This window comes from Carcharodon carcharias, chromosome 6, assembly GCF_017639515.1.
Source record: "Carcharodon carcharias isolate sCarCar2 chromosome 6, sCarCar2.pri, whole genome shotgun sequence".
NCBI lineage: Eukaryota > Metazoa > Chordata > Chondrichthyes > Lamniformes > Lamnidae > Carcharodon > Carcharodon carcharias.
Genome location: NC_054472.1, coordinates 4995590 through 5010633, shown reverse-complemented (window position 1 = coordinate 5010633; position 15044 = coordinate 4995590). Strand labels below are relative to the sequence as shown.

The window sequence follows — 15044 nt, the reverse complement described above, 5'->3', positions numbered from 1 at the left end:
TCTCTGCAAACTCAGCTCAAAGGAGGGAGACGCCCATCATTCTCCCTCTTTTTGTTTCCACCACAGGTGCAACATCGGCAGCTGCGGACCAACGCTCCTCCGAGGAACTGACTGTAACCTCGGAGGAGGGAGAGGGAGAGGAAGCCTCAGAGAGTGCAGCATCACATCCCTGCTCTGCACCCAGCAGCAGTGCAGATAGACACAATCTTCGGAGGCACTATCATTCCAACACAGAAGCCAAGGCATTCGCACCCTGTACATTCATTTGGCAGGGGAGGGCCTTTGTCTGCCTGGTGCTGCTGCCTCCCCTCCACAGCGGGTTGCTCACTTTCCTGCACCTCATGGCACACCTGCTCACAGGTCAGCTGGCCTCCTCCTCCTCTCTTCCTCCTCCCCTCCTCCTCCTCACTGGAGGAGGTGCCTCCAGCAGAATTCACATCATCAGACATTGATTTACAGCACAAATGGTGCAGAGCTCAATGTTGATGAGAGCATTTCCTTTCTGCCCTCTTCCTGAGGAGATGCCCTAGTCTAGGTGTACATGTTATGAAAAGCAAAATTTCCAACGCTAGCTTCGCCTCACGGCTGCAGCAGGATACTCTTCTGTTAAAGTCAGCCGTAGTTCCACTTGCAGCTTTTATATCCCCCTTTCCAATATGACATGAAAATAAAACTGCCTCTTGTGCACCCTTTGCATGATGACATGGGCTACATTTTACTGAAGTCAATTGGTTTCCAAACCAGCTTAATTGCTTAGTAATGAGGTATTTAAAAATGGTGGGACGGCTGCCGATTTCAGGGCCCACCCAGCTACAGCGTTGCGCTGGACTGGCATGAGGACGCCAGCTTCCTAACCCAGCACCATGATGCCCGATTTTACACATGCACAGGACTGCAGCAGTCCTGCTTTGCACATGTAAAATTCAGCCCATAGTTCCAATTCAGGATGGTGTGTGGCTTGGAGGGGAACTTGCAGGTCCTGATGGTCCCATACATCTGAGCTATCTAGAAACATAAGCACTAAAATTAAGGCTTATGTTCCATTCACTGTACTGAGGCAGTGCTGCACTGTCAAAGGTGCTGTCTTTTGCCTGTGACATTAAAGTGATTACACTGACCAATACCTAGCTTTCAATCAACATCATTATAATAGGTTAGATTGTTTTCACATTGCTGTTTGTGGGATCTCACTATGCACAAATTGGCTGCCTCATTTCCTATATTACAGCATGGTTACAGTTCTAAAGTACTTAATTGGTTGTAAAGCACTTTGGGATGTCCTGAGATTATAAAGGAACTATATAAATGCAAGTCTTTCTTTCTTTTACACCAGCTCTTGTCTCCCTGTAAAAAACAGCACAGGAAAATTATTTGGTAAGTGTAGCAAAATCTCATGTACGTGAGCATTTCCAGTTCACATTTTTGATCAAAATCATTATGTAAACCCATATTGAAACAGCCTATGTCAACATTTAGAATGGACATCTTGAATGGAAGGATGACAATGTTACTGAATTGAATGAGGACAATGCCATAGGCATTTTTCCAGTGATATAATTCTGGTTTCTTGTTTGTCACACCTGTTTCCTGGTGTCATGCTTTATTGAATCATTAAAATTTACAGCACAGAAGGAGGCCATTCAGCCCATTTAGTAATGTTTTTGTGACATTGTCTAGAGTTAGCACCATTAAGTTTAACAATACTGGAATGTTCAGTCCTCCTATCACTCATTGATCATGCCGTGGCGAGAGTTACCATTTAACTTACTGTAAGAAAGGACATAAGAGCTTCACTCATGGCACACTGGATGTGTAAGCCTAATTTCTCCTACAGCTCAAGAGCAGGCAGGAAGATCCTGGTTTATTTCTTCCCCTGTGGGGAGATGGTGGTGTTGTGGTATTGTCACTGGACTGGTAATCCAGAGACTTTGGGGCCCAGGTTCATAATCCCACCACAGCAGATGCTAGGATTTGAATTCAATAAAAATCTGCAATTAAAAGTCTAATGATGAACACAGAACCATTAAAAACCCATCTGGTTCATTAATGTCCTTTAGGGAAAGAAATCTGCTGTTCTGACCTGGTGACTCCTGACCCACAACCCTGACTCTGAAGTGCCCTAGCAATACATTCAGTTCCACCACACTGCTAAAAAGGAATGAAACTGGACAGACCACCAAGGATATCCACAGCACAAAAACAGAATTACCTGGAAAAACTCAGCAGGTCTGGCAGTATCGGCGGAGAAGAAAAGAGTTGACGTTTCGAGTCCTCATGACCCTTCGACAGAACTAGGCGAATCCCAGGAAGGGTTGAAATATATCCACAGCACATGGACTGCAGTGGTTCAAGAAGGCAGCTCACCACCACCTTCTTGAGGGCAATTCAGGATGGGCAATAAATGTTGGCCTAGACAGTGATGCCCACATCATGTAAATGAGTTTTTTAAAAATTCCATATTCTGTAAAAAGAACCAGGGATAGCAGTTTCTTCTCACCCTTGTTTATTCTACTCATTTCCCAGCAACATAATCTATTTGAGCAAAATATTGTGTTGGCTCAGTTTTGGAATATTTTCTCTTGTTAATTGATTACCTTGTGAAATTATTCCAAGGTATTGATATTTCTTGATCAATAATTTAAAAAGCTGAACTTATTATTTGCAACCAAGGCTAAAATGGCTAAAAATGTTCATCCTTCTTCATTTTTATGAGTGACATTTACAACTGCAGATCCATCACCATCATCCCAGTAATGATTCATTGTTCTATAAACAGGTTCCAAGCTTAGACTTGCTTTATTATGCTGATTCAAATAGTGAATTTGATATAAGCCAAAGTGAGCTATTTTGGGTTTCTCGAAAACTAATGGAAGTTTTTCATATGTTTAGGATTTGTGCTGTTAAAATCACAGAATGAACAGCCAAGCTGTTCCAGTACAGCCACAACACTGACATCTACCCGGCTATGTGGAAAATGGCCCAGGTATGTCCTGTACACAAAAAGCAGGACAAATCCAACCCGGCCAATTACGGCCCATCAGTCTACTCTTGATCATCAGTAAAGTAATGGAAGGTGTCATCAACAGTGCTCTCAAGTGGCACTTGCTTAGCAATAACCTGATGCCCAGGGTTCCGCCAGGGCCTCTCAGCTCCTGACCTCATTACAGCCTTGGTTCAAACATGGACAAAAGAGCTGAACTCCAGATGTGAGGTGAGAGTGACTGCCCTTCACATCAAGGCAGCATTTGACCGAGTGTGGCATCAAGGAGCCCTAGCAAAACTGGAGTCAGTGGGAATCCGAGGGAAAACTCCACTGGTTGGAGTCATACCTAGCACAAAGGAAGACGGTTGTAGTTGTTGGAGGTCAGTTATCTCAGCTCCAGGACAGCAGTTCCTGAGGGTATTGTCCTCGGCCCAACCATTTTCAGCTGCTTCACCTTCCTTCCATCATAAGGTCAGAAGTGGGGATGTTCGCTGATGATTGCAAAATGTTCAGCACCATTCGCGACTCCTCAGGTACTGAAGCAGCCCATGTCCAAATGCAGCAAGACCTGGACAATATCCAGGCTTGGGCTGACAAGTGGCAAGTCACATTGGTGCCACAAGGGACAAGTCAGGAGTGTGATGGAATAATCTCCATTTGCCTGGATGAGTGCAGCTCCCACAACACTCCAGAAGCTTGACACCATCTAGGACAAAGCAGTCCGCTTGATTGGCACTGCATCCACAAACATTCACTCCGTCTACCATCATCGCACAGTAGCAGCAGTGTGTACCATCTACAAGATGCACTACAGGAATTCACCAAGGCTTCTTCGACAGCACCTTCCAAATCCACAGCCACCATCATCTAGAAGGACAAGGGCAGCTGATAGATGGGAACACCATCACCTGGAAGTTCGCCTCCAAGCCACTCACCATCCTGACTTGGAAATATATCGTCGTTCCTTCACTGTCACTGGGTCAAAATCCTAGAACTCCCTCCCTAACAGCACTGTGGGTGTACCTACACCACGTGGACTGCAGCGGTTCAAGAAGGCAGCTCACCACCACTTTCTCAAGGGCAACTAGGGATGGGGAATAAATGCTGGCCTAGCCAACAAAACCCACATCCCATGAATGAATTACAAAAGTAGTTTAAGGAGGATCTATTAAAGAAGAGAGGGAAGGAAAGATAAAAGGATTTAGAGTGAGATTCCAGATTCTGGTCACACAATGCTGTCGAGCCACAACTTTAGTCTATTGTGTCTTTGTTTAATCGTATCTTTCAAATTTGTCTGTTTTTCTACTGTAAAAATAATTAAGTAGATAAAAGCAACCCTATCTAGAAGATTTTTTAACTCTTGCTGGATTCCAAAGGATGTTCAAGGAAAAAGACTCATGGTTTTCATGTCAGGCCCTGTAACTGATGACCTGTACAGTACCAATTTTAATTGCCTCTTATTCTAGTATCGATCAAGCTGACCTTATTTTGTAACTCTATCTTATTTCATGAATAAATTGCACTAATAATTTTAGCCTGTCAAGTTACTGCTCTGTATTTGAAATATTTTTCACTTATCTAAAATAAGCGTGGTCACAAATCATGGCTCAATGTTCATTTTAATAGTAGTACTGCAAAGGGGTGATTGTTAGAGCAGAGAAGGTTAATAGAGCTGTTTAAGATCATTCAGGGGTCTGGAGGAACTGTTTCCAGTTGCAGAGGGGTCAGTAAGAAAAGAACACATTTAAAATAGTTGGTACAAGAACCAGAGGGAGAGATGAGAATATTTTTACGCAGTGAGTTGTGATCTGGAAGGCGCTGCCTGAAAGCGCAGTGGAAGCAGATTCAATAGCAACTTTCAAAAGGGAATTGGATAAATACTTGAAGGAAATATTTGCAAGGCTATGGGAAAAGAGCAGGGGGAGTGGGACTAATCAGACATTTCTTTCAAAGAGCTGGTATAATGGGCCGATGCGCCTCATATTGTGCTATATTATTCTGTGTTAATCCAAAGGTCAAAGCAATCTGGGAGGGTAGAACGTGAAAGAAAGAATTTTAGATTCTAAGGGTAGGTCATAAAATCTTTTGTCAGGTAGTTGAACCAATTGAAAGCGCAAAAGAATCCAGCACAGCATGTCCCTAGTACCATGAGTGTGAAGAAAATTATAGAAACATATAGCAACAAGTTTTGGTTATGTAGGGCCTTTAACATCATAAAATGCTGCAAGGTACATTAGAGGATTGTTATCAGACAACAACTGACACTGAGCCAAAGTGGGAGATATTAGGGCAAGTGACCAAAAACTTGACCAAAGAGACAGGATTTAAGGAGAACCTTTGAGCATGAGAGAGGTTTAGGGAGGGAATTCCAGAGCTTAAGCATGAATGCCAATAAAGGAAATCGAGGATGCCCAAGAGGTCAGAATTGGAGAAGTGCAGAGATCTCGGGAGGGGCTGTGGAGCTGCAAGAGGTTACAGAGAATGGGAGGAGTCAGATTCCATGGAGGGATCTGAAAACAGGGATAGAAAATTAACATTTCTATATGAATATTCTCCTTGAATAAAGACAGACTTACATTGATATAGCACCATTTATAGCCTCAGGATGGGTCAAAGCACATCACAGCCAATGAAATACATTTCCAAAGAGTAGTGACTGTTGTAATGTGGGAAACATGGCAGCCAGCTTGTGCACAGCAAGATCCCACAAACAGCAATGTTGACCAGATAAACTGTTTCCTTGGGTGATGTTGATTGAAGGGTGAATTTTAGAAGAATTCTTTGCTCTTCCTCCAATGGTGCTCTTGGATTTTAGTTTTGAACACATGGTCAGACCCCAAGTTTAATGCAGCATTGACCTAACAGTGTAAGGCAGAATGTGTGTTTAAATCCTAGACTAGGACTTAATTCATTTTTATATTCCTCTCTATCAAAGGTAAATTGGCATAAAAATCCTTATAAAGAAATTAAATGTGAAGATTGAAAGGTGTGAATGGAAAGCTACCAGTTTCAGTGTGAGTGATCGGTTCAGGTTCCGTGTGAGTGGCCAGTTTCAGTGTGAGTGACTGGTTCAGTTTCAGTGTGAGTGACCAGTTTCAGTGTGAGTGACCTGTTTCATTGAGTGACCAATTTCAGTGACTGGCAAGTTTCAGTGTGAGTGACCAGTTTCAGTGAGTGACCAGTTTAATTGAGTGACCAGTTTCAGTGAGCGACCAGTTTCAGTGAGTGACCAGTTTTAGTGAGAGACCAGTTTGATTGAGTGACGTGTTTCAGTGTGTGACCAGTTTCAGTGAGTGACCAGTTTCAGTGAGTGACTAGTTTTAGTGACTGACCAGTTTAATTGAGTGACCAGTTTCAGTGAGTGACCAGTTTCAGTGTGAGTGACCAGTTTTAGTGTGAGTGACCAGTTTCAGTGAGTGACCAGTTTCAGTGTGAGTGACCAGTTTTAGTGTGAGTGACCAGTTTCAGTGAGTGACCAGTTTCAGTGTGAGTGACCAGTTTTAGTGTGAGTGACCAGTTTCAGTGAGTGACCAGTTTAATTGAGTGATCAGTTTCAGTGAGTGACCAGTTTTAGTGAGCGACCAGTTTAATTGAGTGACCAATTTCAGTGAGTGACCAGTTTCAGTGTGTGACCAGTTTCAATGTGAAAGACCAGTTTCAGTCTGAGTGACCAGTTTCTGTGTGAGTGACCAGTTTCAGTGAGTGACCAGATTCAGTGTGAGAGACCAGTTTCAGTGAGTGACCAGTTTCAGTGTGACCAGTTTCAGTGTGAGTGACCAGTTTCAGTGAGTGACCAGTTTCAGTGTGAGTGACCAGTTTCAGTGAGTGACCAGTTTCCATGTGAGTAACCAGTTTCAGTGTGAGTGACCAGTTTCAGTGAGTGACCAGTTTCAGTGTGAGTGACCAGTTTCAGTGTGTGACCAGTTTCAGTGAGTGACCAGTTTCAGTGAATGACCAGTTTCAGTGTGAGTGACCAGATTCAGTGAGTGACCAGTTTCAGTGAGTGACCAGTTTCAGTGAGTGACCAGTTGCAGTGAGTGACCAGTTTCAGTGTGAGTGACCAGTTTCGGTGTGAGTGACCAGATTCAGTGAGTGACCAGGTTCAGTGAGTGACCAGTTTCAGTGTGTGTGACCAGGTTCAGTGAGTGACCAGTTTCAGTGAGTGAGCAGTTTAATTGAGTGACCAGTTTCAGTGAGTGACCAGTTTTAGTGAAAGACCAATTTAATTGAGTGACCAGTTTCAGTGTGTGACCAGTTTCAGTGAGTGACCAGTTTCAGTGACCGACCAGTTTTAGTGTGTGACCAGTTTAATTGAGTGACCGGTTTCAGTGAGTGACCAGTTTCCGTGCGTGACCAGTTTCAGTAAGTGACCAGTTTCAGTGTGAGTGACCAGTTCAGTGAGTGACCAGTTTCAGTGAGTGACCAGTTGCAGTGAGTGACCAGTTTCAGTGTGAGTGACCAGTTTCAGTGAGTGACCAGTTTCAGTATGAGTGACCAGTTTCAGTGAGTGACCAGTTTCAGTGTGAATGACCAGTTTCATTGTGAGAGACCAGGTTCAGTAAGTGACCTGTTTCAGTGAGTGACCAGTTTCAGTGAGTGACCAGTTTCAGTGTGAGTGACCAGTTTCATTGTGAGAGATCAGGTTCAGTAAGTGACCTGTTTCAGTGAGTGACCAGTTTCAGTGAGTGACCAGTTTCAGTGTGAGTGACCAGTTTTAGTGAGTGATCAATTTCAGTGTGAGTGACCAGTTTCAGTGAGTGACCAGTTTCAGTGTGAGAGACCAGTTTCAGTGTGTGACCAGTTTAATTGAGTGGCCAGTTTCAGTGAGTGACCAGTTTCAGTGTGTGACCAGTTTAATTGAGTGACCAGTTTCAGTGAGTGACCAGGTTCAGTGAGTGACCAGTTTCAGTGTGAGTGACCAGTTTCAGTGAGTGACCAGTTTCAGTGTGAGTGTCCAGTTTCTGTGTGAGTAACCAGTTTCAGTGAGTGACCAGTTTCAGTGTGAGTGACCAGTTTCAGTGTGTGACCAGTTTAATTGAGTGACCAGTTTCGGTGAGTGACCAGGTTCAGTGAGTGACCAGTTTCAGTGAGTGACCAGTTTGAATGAGTGACCAGTTTCAGTGAGTGACCAGTTTCCACGTGAGTGACCAGTTTCAGTGTGTGTGACCAGTTTTAGTGTGAGTGACCAGTTTCAGTGAGCGTCCAGTTTCTGTGTGAGTGACCAGTTTCAGTGAGTGACCAGTTTCAGTGACTGACCAGTTTGAGTGAGTGACCACTTTCAGTGAGTGACCAGTTTCCGTGTGAGTGACCAGTTTCAGTGAGTTCCAGTTTCAGTGTGAGTGACCAGTTTCAGTGAGTAACCAGTTACAGTCAGTGACCAGTTTCAGTGACTGACCAGTTTCATTGAGTGGCCAGTTTCAGTGAGCGACCAGTTTCAGTGAGTGACCAGTTTAATTGAGTGACCAGTTTCAGTGAATGACCAGTTTCAGTGTGAGTGACCAGTTTCAGTGAGTGACCAGTTTCAGTGTGAGTGTCCAGTTTCAGTGTGAGTGACCAGTTTCAGTGAGTAACCAGTTTCAGTCAGTGGCCAGTTTCAGTGAGTGACCAGTTTCTGTGAGTGACCAGTTTCAGTGCGAGTGACCAGTTTCAGTGTGAGTGACCAGGTTCAGTAAGTGACCTGTTTTAGTGAGTGACCAGTTTCAGTGAGTGACCAGGTTCAGTCAGTGACCAGTTTCAGTGAGCAACCAGTTTCAGTGTGTGTGACCAGTTTTAGTGTGTGACCAGTTCAATTGAGTGACCAGTTTCAGTGAGTGACCAGTTTCAGTGAGTGACCAGTTTCAGTGTGAGTGGCCAGGTTCAGTGTGAGTGGCCAGGTTCAGTGAGTGACCAGTTTCAGTGTGTGACCAGTTTAATTGAGTGACTAGTTTCAGTGTGAGTGACCAGTTTCAGTGAATGACCAGTTTCAGTCAGTGACCAGTTTCAGTGAGTGACCAGGTTCAGTGAGTGACCAGTTTCAGTGAGTGACCAGTTTCAGTGTGAGTGACCAGTTTCAGTGAGTGACCAGGTTCAGTGAGTGACCAGTTTCAGTGAGTGACCAGTTTCAGTGTGAGTGACCAGGTTCAGTGAGTGACCAGTTTCAGTGAGTGACCAGGTTCAGTGACCAGTCTCCAGTCCAGTCCTGTTTCCTTCACTCGATCTTTATCCAATGTGCTGTAAATACTGAACTTCCAGTCGCTACGTTTAGAGATACCACCTCCCCCGGGACCTCTCCTGAGACAGTTATAGGAGGCTCCAAGGCGGTGGGGAGAGAGCTGGTGTTTATATATTACAAAGAAAGGCTGGTATTGTTCTGAATGGATGTGGAGACGCGCAGCGAAAAAATAAAGCTTCCAACAAATCCCCAAGGAGGGTGGGGTTGGGGGCCAGAGGGCAGCAGCAGCTCAAACAGACTCTGGTGCAAATTCAAACCAGCAACTTAAACAGAGGAGTGACATCCCACCGTGAGGTAAGGGGGAACCCCAGCTCTGTGGATATTTGTGAGGGGCTGTGGGGGGCGGGTAGGGTCTGACTGGGTGTCTCTGTTTCTGCTCCTGGTTCATTTCTTCTTTCAATGCGACCCAGGCGGTTTTGGAGTGAGACCAGGTCGGGATTAAGCTGAGGGGCTGGGGTGGGGTTGTGGACTGGATAATAGGAACGAATATTGAGGGGAGAAATCGATGGAAATACTCCCGAGATCGGGAGATTTGGGAGGGTAAAGCATTAGAGGCATTGACAAAGTGGGTTCTCGGGCATGGATACAACATTCCGAACATGGTTTCCCTTAGGCTCCAAGTTACAGTACATTTTTGAACTGAATATAGAGAAATATTGAACAGTTTGTTCTGGATCTTGCGGGATTTTTATTTTTGTTGTTGTTGATTGTATCCCGGGACACGACAGAGAGAACCTGATGCACAACAGAGTTCCCGGTTGGCCCCTATCCCAATTTTGTCCCATTCTGCATAACGTTCACTCATTTCTCCCTATCTCTGGTCCCCGTTTATATCAGTCATCCTGTCGCAAATCATGTGGCCATACCTGGGCATAACTATGAAAATGGATAACTGTACCTGAACTCAGGTATCCTGCCTGTAATCTCTGGGTGGGAGTCTGTTGTAGACGGTAACATTAGTTAACGGGTGTCTTTAAAATAAACACTTTAATTGATACTGTTCTGTGCAAGGGTTTTTTTGGGAAGACAGTGAGGCGAATGATATAGACACAGCCCTCCTATCTATATTCATGTTCCTGGTTATGACTGGTGAAGATTTGTTAGGGTCCTGTTATCTTTACTCTCCAACACCACGAGGTAAATTTATTTAGTCGAACTGAATGCCAGTTTAAATTCTCAACTAAAAAAGATTTTAAATCATCATGAGAGTTTAAGTCAGCTATGTTAGACTTGGTCTTAAGATAAAATATTCTCGCCGCCCGCCCCCCTGGGAGTATTTAGACTACACACAGATATCTCAGAATACAATATACTTTACAGGTATACTATAGCAGAAATTAACTCACTGGAGATTCTACTTCCTCAGGCCTTGGAATTCACCATTAGAGAATCCTAGAAGAGTTAGGGACCTTGAGATTTACAGAGACTACAACCTTTGATAATGTTTACTTTATAATACTTTATTATAAGTCTTGGATTACATTATAGTTATGTTTTGAATTTTAGAGTTTTAATCCACGATAAACTAATTCATCTAAATATAAATGCAAAGTACAAATTAATTCACCTGGAAGTAATTGCAAACTTCAAATCCACTTAGAAAATAAAAGTAGGATATTCAAACAAATAACAAATTAGTTTACACTTATAATCAAAAGTGTAAAGTGTAGTTTTCTGTTGCCTTGTCTCAGCTATGAGGAAATCTAAGGTCATGACTCACTGATGATCGTACAAAGCTGACTGACCCGTTTACCTAAGTCTCTAATTTAAAGAAAATCTGTTGCCTTTAGAATATCCTAATCATTGTCTGCCTTACAATTAGGCCCTTTTGTTTAAGAGATTCTTGAGAATCAAAACATGTTTTTCTGAAACACAGCTGCAGCACTATCATGCCTGTTTCCCTGTCTGGAAAAGCCTCTTCTTAAGGCCTTTGCATCTGTATGTGTGCATGAAATTACTGTGTGTGATTTTCTCAAAGGATTTTTCATTGTGTTTTAGCTAAATTAATTTTTTAACACTTTCATTGACTGAGTCAAACCCTTAACCAATATCCCTCCTTCTGTCCATCACAGTTCAAGAGAGATGTGGACAATTTGCTGATTCTGCTCAGTAACAATACATTCCCAATAACTCTGAGAAACAAACAGGTACCACTTCACCTAAGCCATGGAGAACCTGACCTACTACAATGAGAAGCAGCTGAACAAGGTGTTTGGGAACAGGACGGAGCACAGTCATGGGTACCAGGTGGTGAGCATATCCCTGATCCTGATTATATGTGGAGTGGGTATCATGGGTAATGCCATGGTGGTTTTTGTGGTCCTTGGAACAAAGCACATGAGAACACCCACTAACTGTTACCTGGTGAGTCTGGCGATCGCTGACCTGGTGGTATTGATGGCTGCAGGTCTACCCAACATCACCAACACCATCTACAGATCATGGATTTATGGTTACATGGGCTGCCTGAGCATAACCTATCTCCAATATGTGGGGATTAATGTGTCCTCCTGTTCTATAACTGCCTTCACCATCGAAAGATACATTGCTATCTGCCACCCAATGAAAGCCCAGTTTATCTGCACTAAATCCAGAGCAAAAAAGATCATCCTGTTAGTCTGGGCTTTCACATGTCTATATTGTGTGATGTGGTTCTTCCTGTTAGACATCAAGCAGACCATCTACAAAGATATGACTGTGGTGGCGTGTGACTACAAGGTCTCCAGAAAGTTTTACCTGCCTATTTACTTTCTCGATTTCTTTATGTTCTATGTTGCACCTCTGGTTCTGGCCACTGTCCTGTACTGGATGATCAGTAGAATCTTGTTTTTGAATCCCATGCCCACTGATCCGATAGAGAGCAGCAAGCAAAAGGGGGTCAGATCCACTCACCATCAACAAGCAGGTGACACTTTAACATCCAACACTAGAGCGACATCCAGAAAACAGGCAAGTACAGCCAGTCATTGTGCTGGGACCTCCCCTTCCCCATCCCTCGATGATTTGCTAATGTCACCTGCAAGACGAAAAGTAAGATTTTCACCTTTCTGCCCATGGAGACACCGGAATATCCCTGTGTCTTCCAAGCAGCCGCTCATAGCCCTCGTCTTCAGCAATGAAAAGAGGGAATGCTGCAAATACACAGACCAAAGGCTATTGACCTAAAACCCTGGGCTGAATTTTACCAGGCACTCGGAGGTGGGTTTGAAGTGGTGGATGCGGGTGGAGAGGTGGAGAAGCAGAATTAGAGAAAACTGTGTCAGGCTGGTTCCCGGGAAGCTCCTGTCACTTTTCCCAGGGTCCGGCTCAGTTTGACACTCAGGAGCAGCAGGAAGCTATTCCAGGTGGATTATTAAGCAATTCACTGCAATCTTCCACCAAGATTGCAATTATCCCAGGGTTGCATGGGCCCCCATGCTCTGTCAGCAACTCAGAGGAAGCAACTGCACAGCAGGAGGTCTGAGCAGCATGCCAGTTCTGACCTTGAATGGCAAAAAGTGGCAAAGCTGATGTCACCTGGTGACAGAGGCTTACTAAAGCATGAGAACTGGTGTTGCCCATGGTGCTGGGGGTGACGCAGTGAGTGCATTCCATTGCTCCCCCTGCTCCTGTTGCACTCCCTCAGCAGTGTGCAGACATAGCGAAGGCCGTCTTGCAATGAGCTGCAATGAATCAATCCCCTGCCTCCCCAAGCCAGCAATCAGACACAGTAATCCCAGAGGCAGCTTCTTGAATGGCTGCCTTCTAACAGATTGATCCCCAGCACACGTGACAATGGCTGTGGATGGGGCCAGAGACTGAAAGAGGACTCTGGGCAGAAATTTTCTAAACCCAGAAAACTATTCCTGCTAACTCTGTTTCTCTCTCTGCTGATGCTACCTGACCTGCTGAGTGTTCCAGCATTTCCAGTTTGTATTTCAGATTTCCAGCTTCCGCAGTATTTTGCTATTAGATTCGTCAGTATCTGAGTGTGAAAGCAAAGGACCTGAGTTAAGTTCAGTAAACACTTAACTGCCCATACATACTTCGAATCAGCAATCTCACACTAATTGTCAGCTTTACAACTTAACTCAATGATGTGTAAAAAGGTAAAACCTACCTAGTGTTTTATGAAAATTATTATATCACTAATATATAGTTAAAATACCCAACTCATCAAAGGCTGTGCAACAATCTGTAAAACAGTAGGTTTAAAACAAGATCAGTTCTTATAGTTAGCATGGCACAATTGACATTTCTTAAACTTAATTTGGATTTCAATCAATCAAGTTACTTTGTCGAATATCAGTCCATGTTGTAAAAATTATTTTTGATAATGCAATCTCTCTGTTTGTCACAAAATCTCCCCATGACTCTCTCTGTGTGACACTGACTCCCCGTCACTCTCTCTGTGTCCCACTGACACCCCATCATTCTCTCTCTGTGTCACACTGACTCCCCAGCACTCTCTGCCTGTATCACACTGACTCCCCATCACTCTCTCTCTGTGTCACAGTGACTCCCCATCACTCTCTGCCTGTATCACACTGACTCCCTGTCACTCTCTGTGTCACACTGACTGCCCATCACTCTCTCTCTGTGTCACACTGACTCGCCATCACTCTCTCTCTGTGTCAGACTGACTCCACGTCACTCTCTACCCGTATCACACTGACTTCCCCATCAGTCTCTCTCTGTGTCACACTGACTCCCTGTCACACTCTCTGTGTCACACTGACTCCCCATCACTCTCTCTCTGTGTCACACTGACTCCCCATCATTCTCTGCCTGTATCACACTGACTCCCCATTACTCTCTCTCTGTGTCACACTGACTCCCCATCACTCTCTGCCTGAATCACACTGACTCCCTGTCACTCTCTCTATGTGTCAAACTGACTCCACGTCAATCTCTTTCTGTGTCACACTGACTCCCCATCACTCTCTCTCTGTGTCACACTGACTCTCCATCACTCTCTCTATGTGTCACACTGACTCCCCATCACTCTATCTCCTTCTGTGTCACACTGACTCACCGTCACTCTCTCTATGTGTCACACTGACTCCCCATCACCCACTCTATGTGTCACACTGATTCCCATCACTCTCTGCCTGTATCACATTGACTCCCCATCACTCTCCCTGTGTCACACTGCATCACTCTCTCCCTGTGTCACACTGACTCCCCATCACACTCTGCCTGTATCACACTGACACCCCATCACTCTCTCTGTGTCACACTGACTCCCCATCACTCTCTGCCTGTATCACATTGACACCCCATCACTCTCTCAGTGTGTCACACTGACTCCCCATCACTCTCTCTCTCTGTCACACTGATTCCCCATCACTCTCTCTCTGTGTCACACTGACTCCACGTCACTCTCTGCCTGTATCACAATGACTTCCCCATCACTCTCTCTCTGTGTCACACTGACTCCCTGTCACTCTCTCTGTGTCACACAGACTCCCCATCACTCTCTCTCTGTGTCACAGTGACTCCCCATCATTTTCTGCCGGTATCACACTGACTCCCCATTATTCTCTCTCTGTGTCACACTGACTCCCCACCACTCTCTGCCTGTATCACACTGACTCCCTGTCACTCTGTCTATGTGTCAAACTGACTCACGGTCAATCTCTTTCTGTGTCAAACTGACTCACTGTCAATCTCTTTCTGTGTCACACTGACACCCCATCACTCTCTCTATGTTTCACACTGACTCCCCATCACTCTATCTCTTTCTGTGTCACACTGACTCCCCGTCACCCACTCTATGTGTCACACTGATTCCCATCACTCTCTGCCTGTATCACACTGATTCCCATCACTCTCTGCCTGTATCACATTGACTCCCCATCACTCTCCCTG

General features: G+C 44.5%; 1 protein-coding gene across 1 annotated transcript; it reads left to right on the top strand.

Moving 5' to 3' along the window:
• Positions 1 to 11360: 11360 nt before the first annotated feature.
• LOC121279200 (thyrotropin-releasing hormone receptor-like) lies at positions 11361 to 12359 on the top strand. Its single transcript, XM_041190222.1, has one exon. It carries the CDS (start codon positions 11361 to 11363, stop codon positions 12357 to 12359), a length of 999 nt encoding a protein of 332 aa, XP_041046156.1.
• The last annotated feature ends 2685 nt before the right edge of the window (positions 12360 to 15044 follow it).

What these genes read in the sequence shown, in the direction of transcription:
- LOC121279200 (XM_041190222.1), top strand. Translation starts at nt 11,361, where the DNA reads ATGGAGAACCTGACCTACTACAATGAGAAGCAGCTGAACAAGGTGTTT.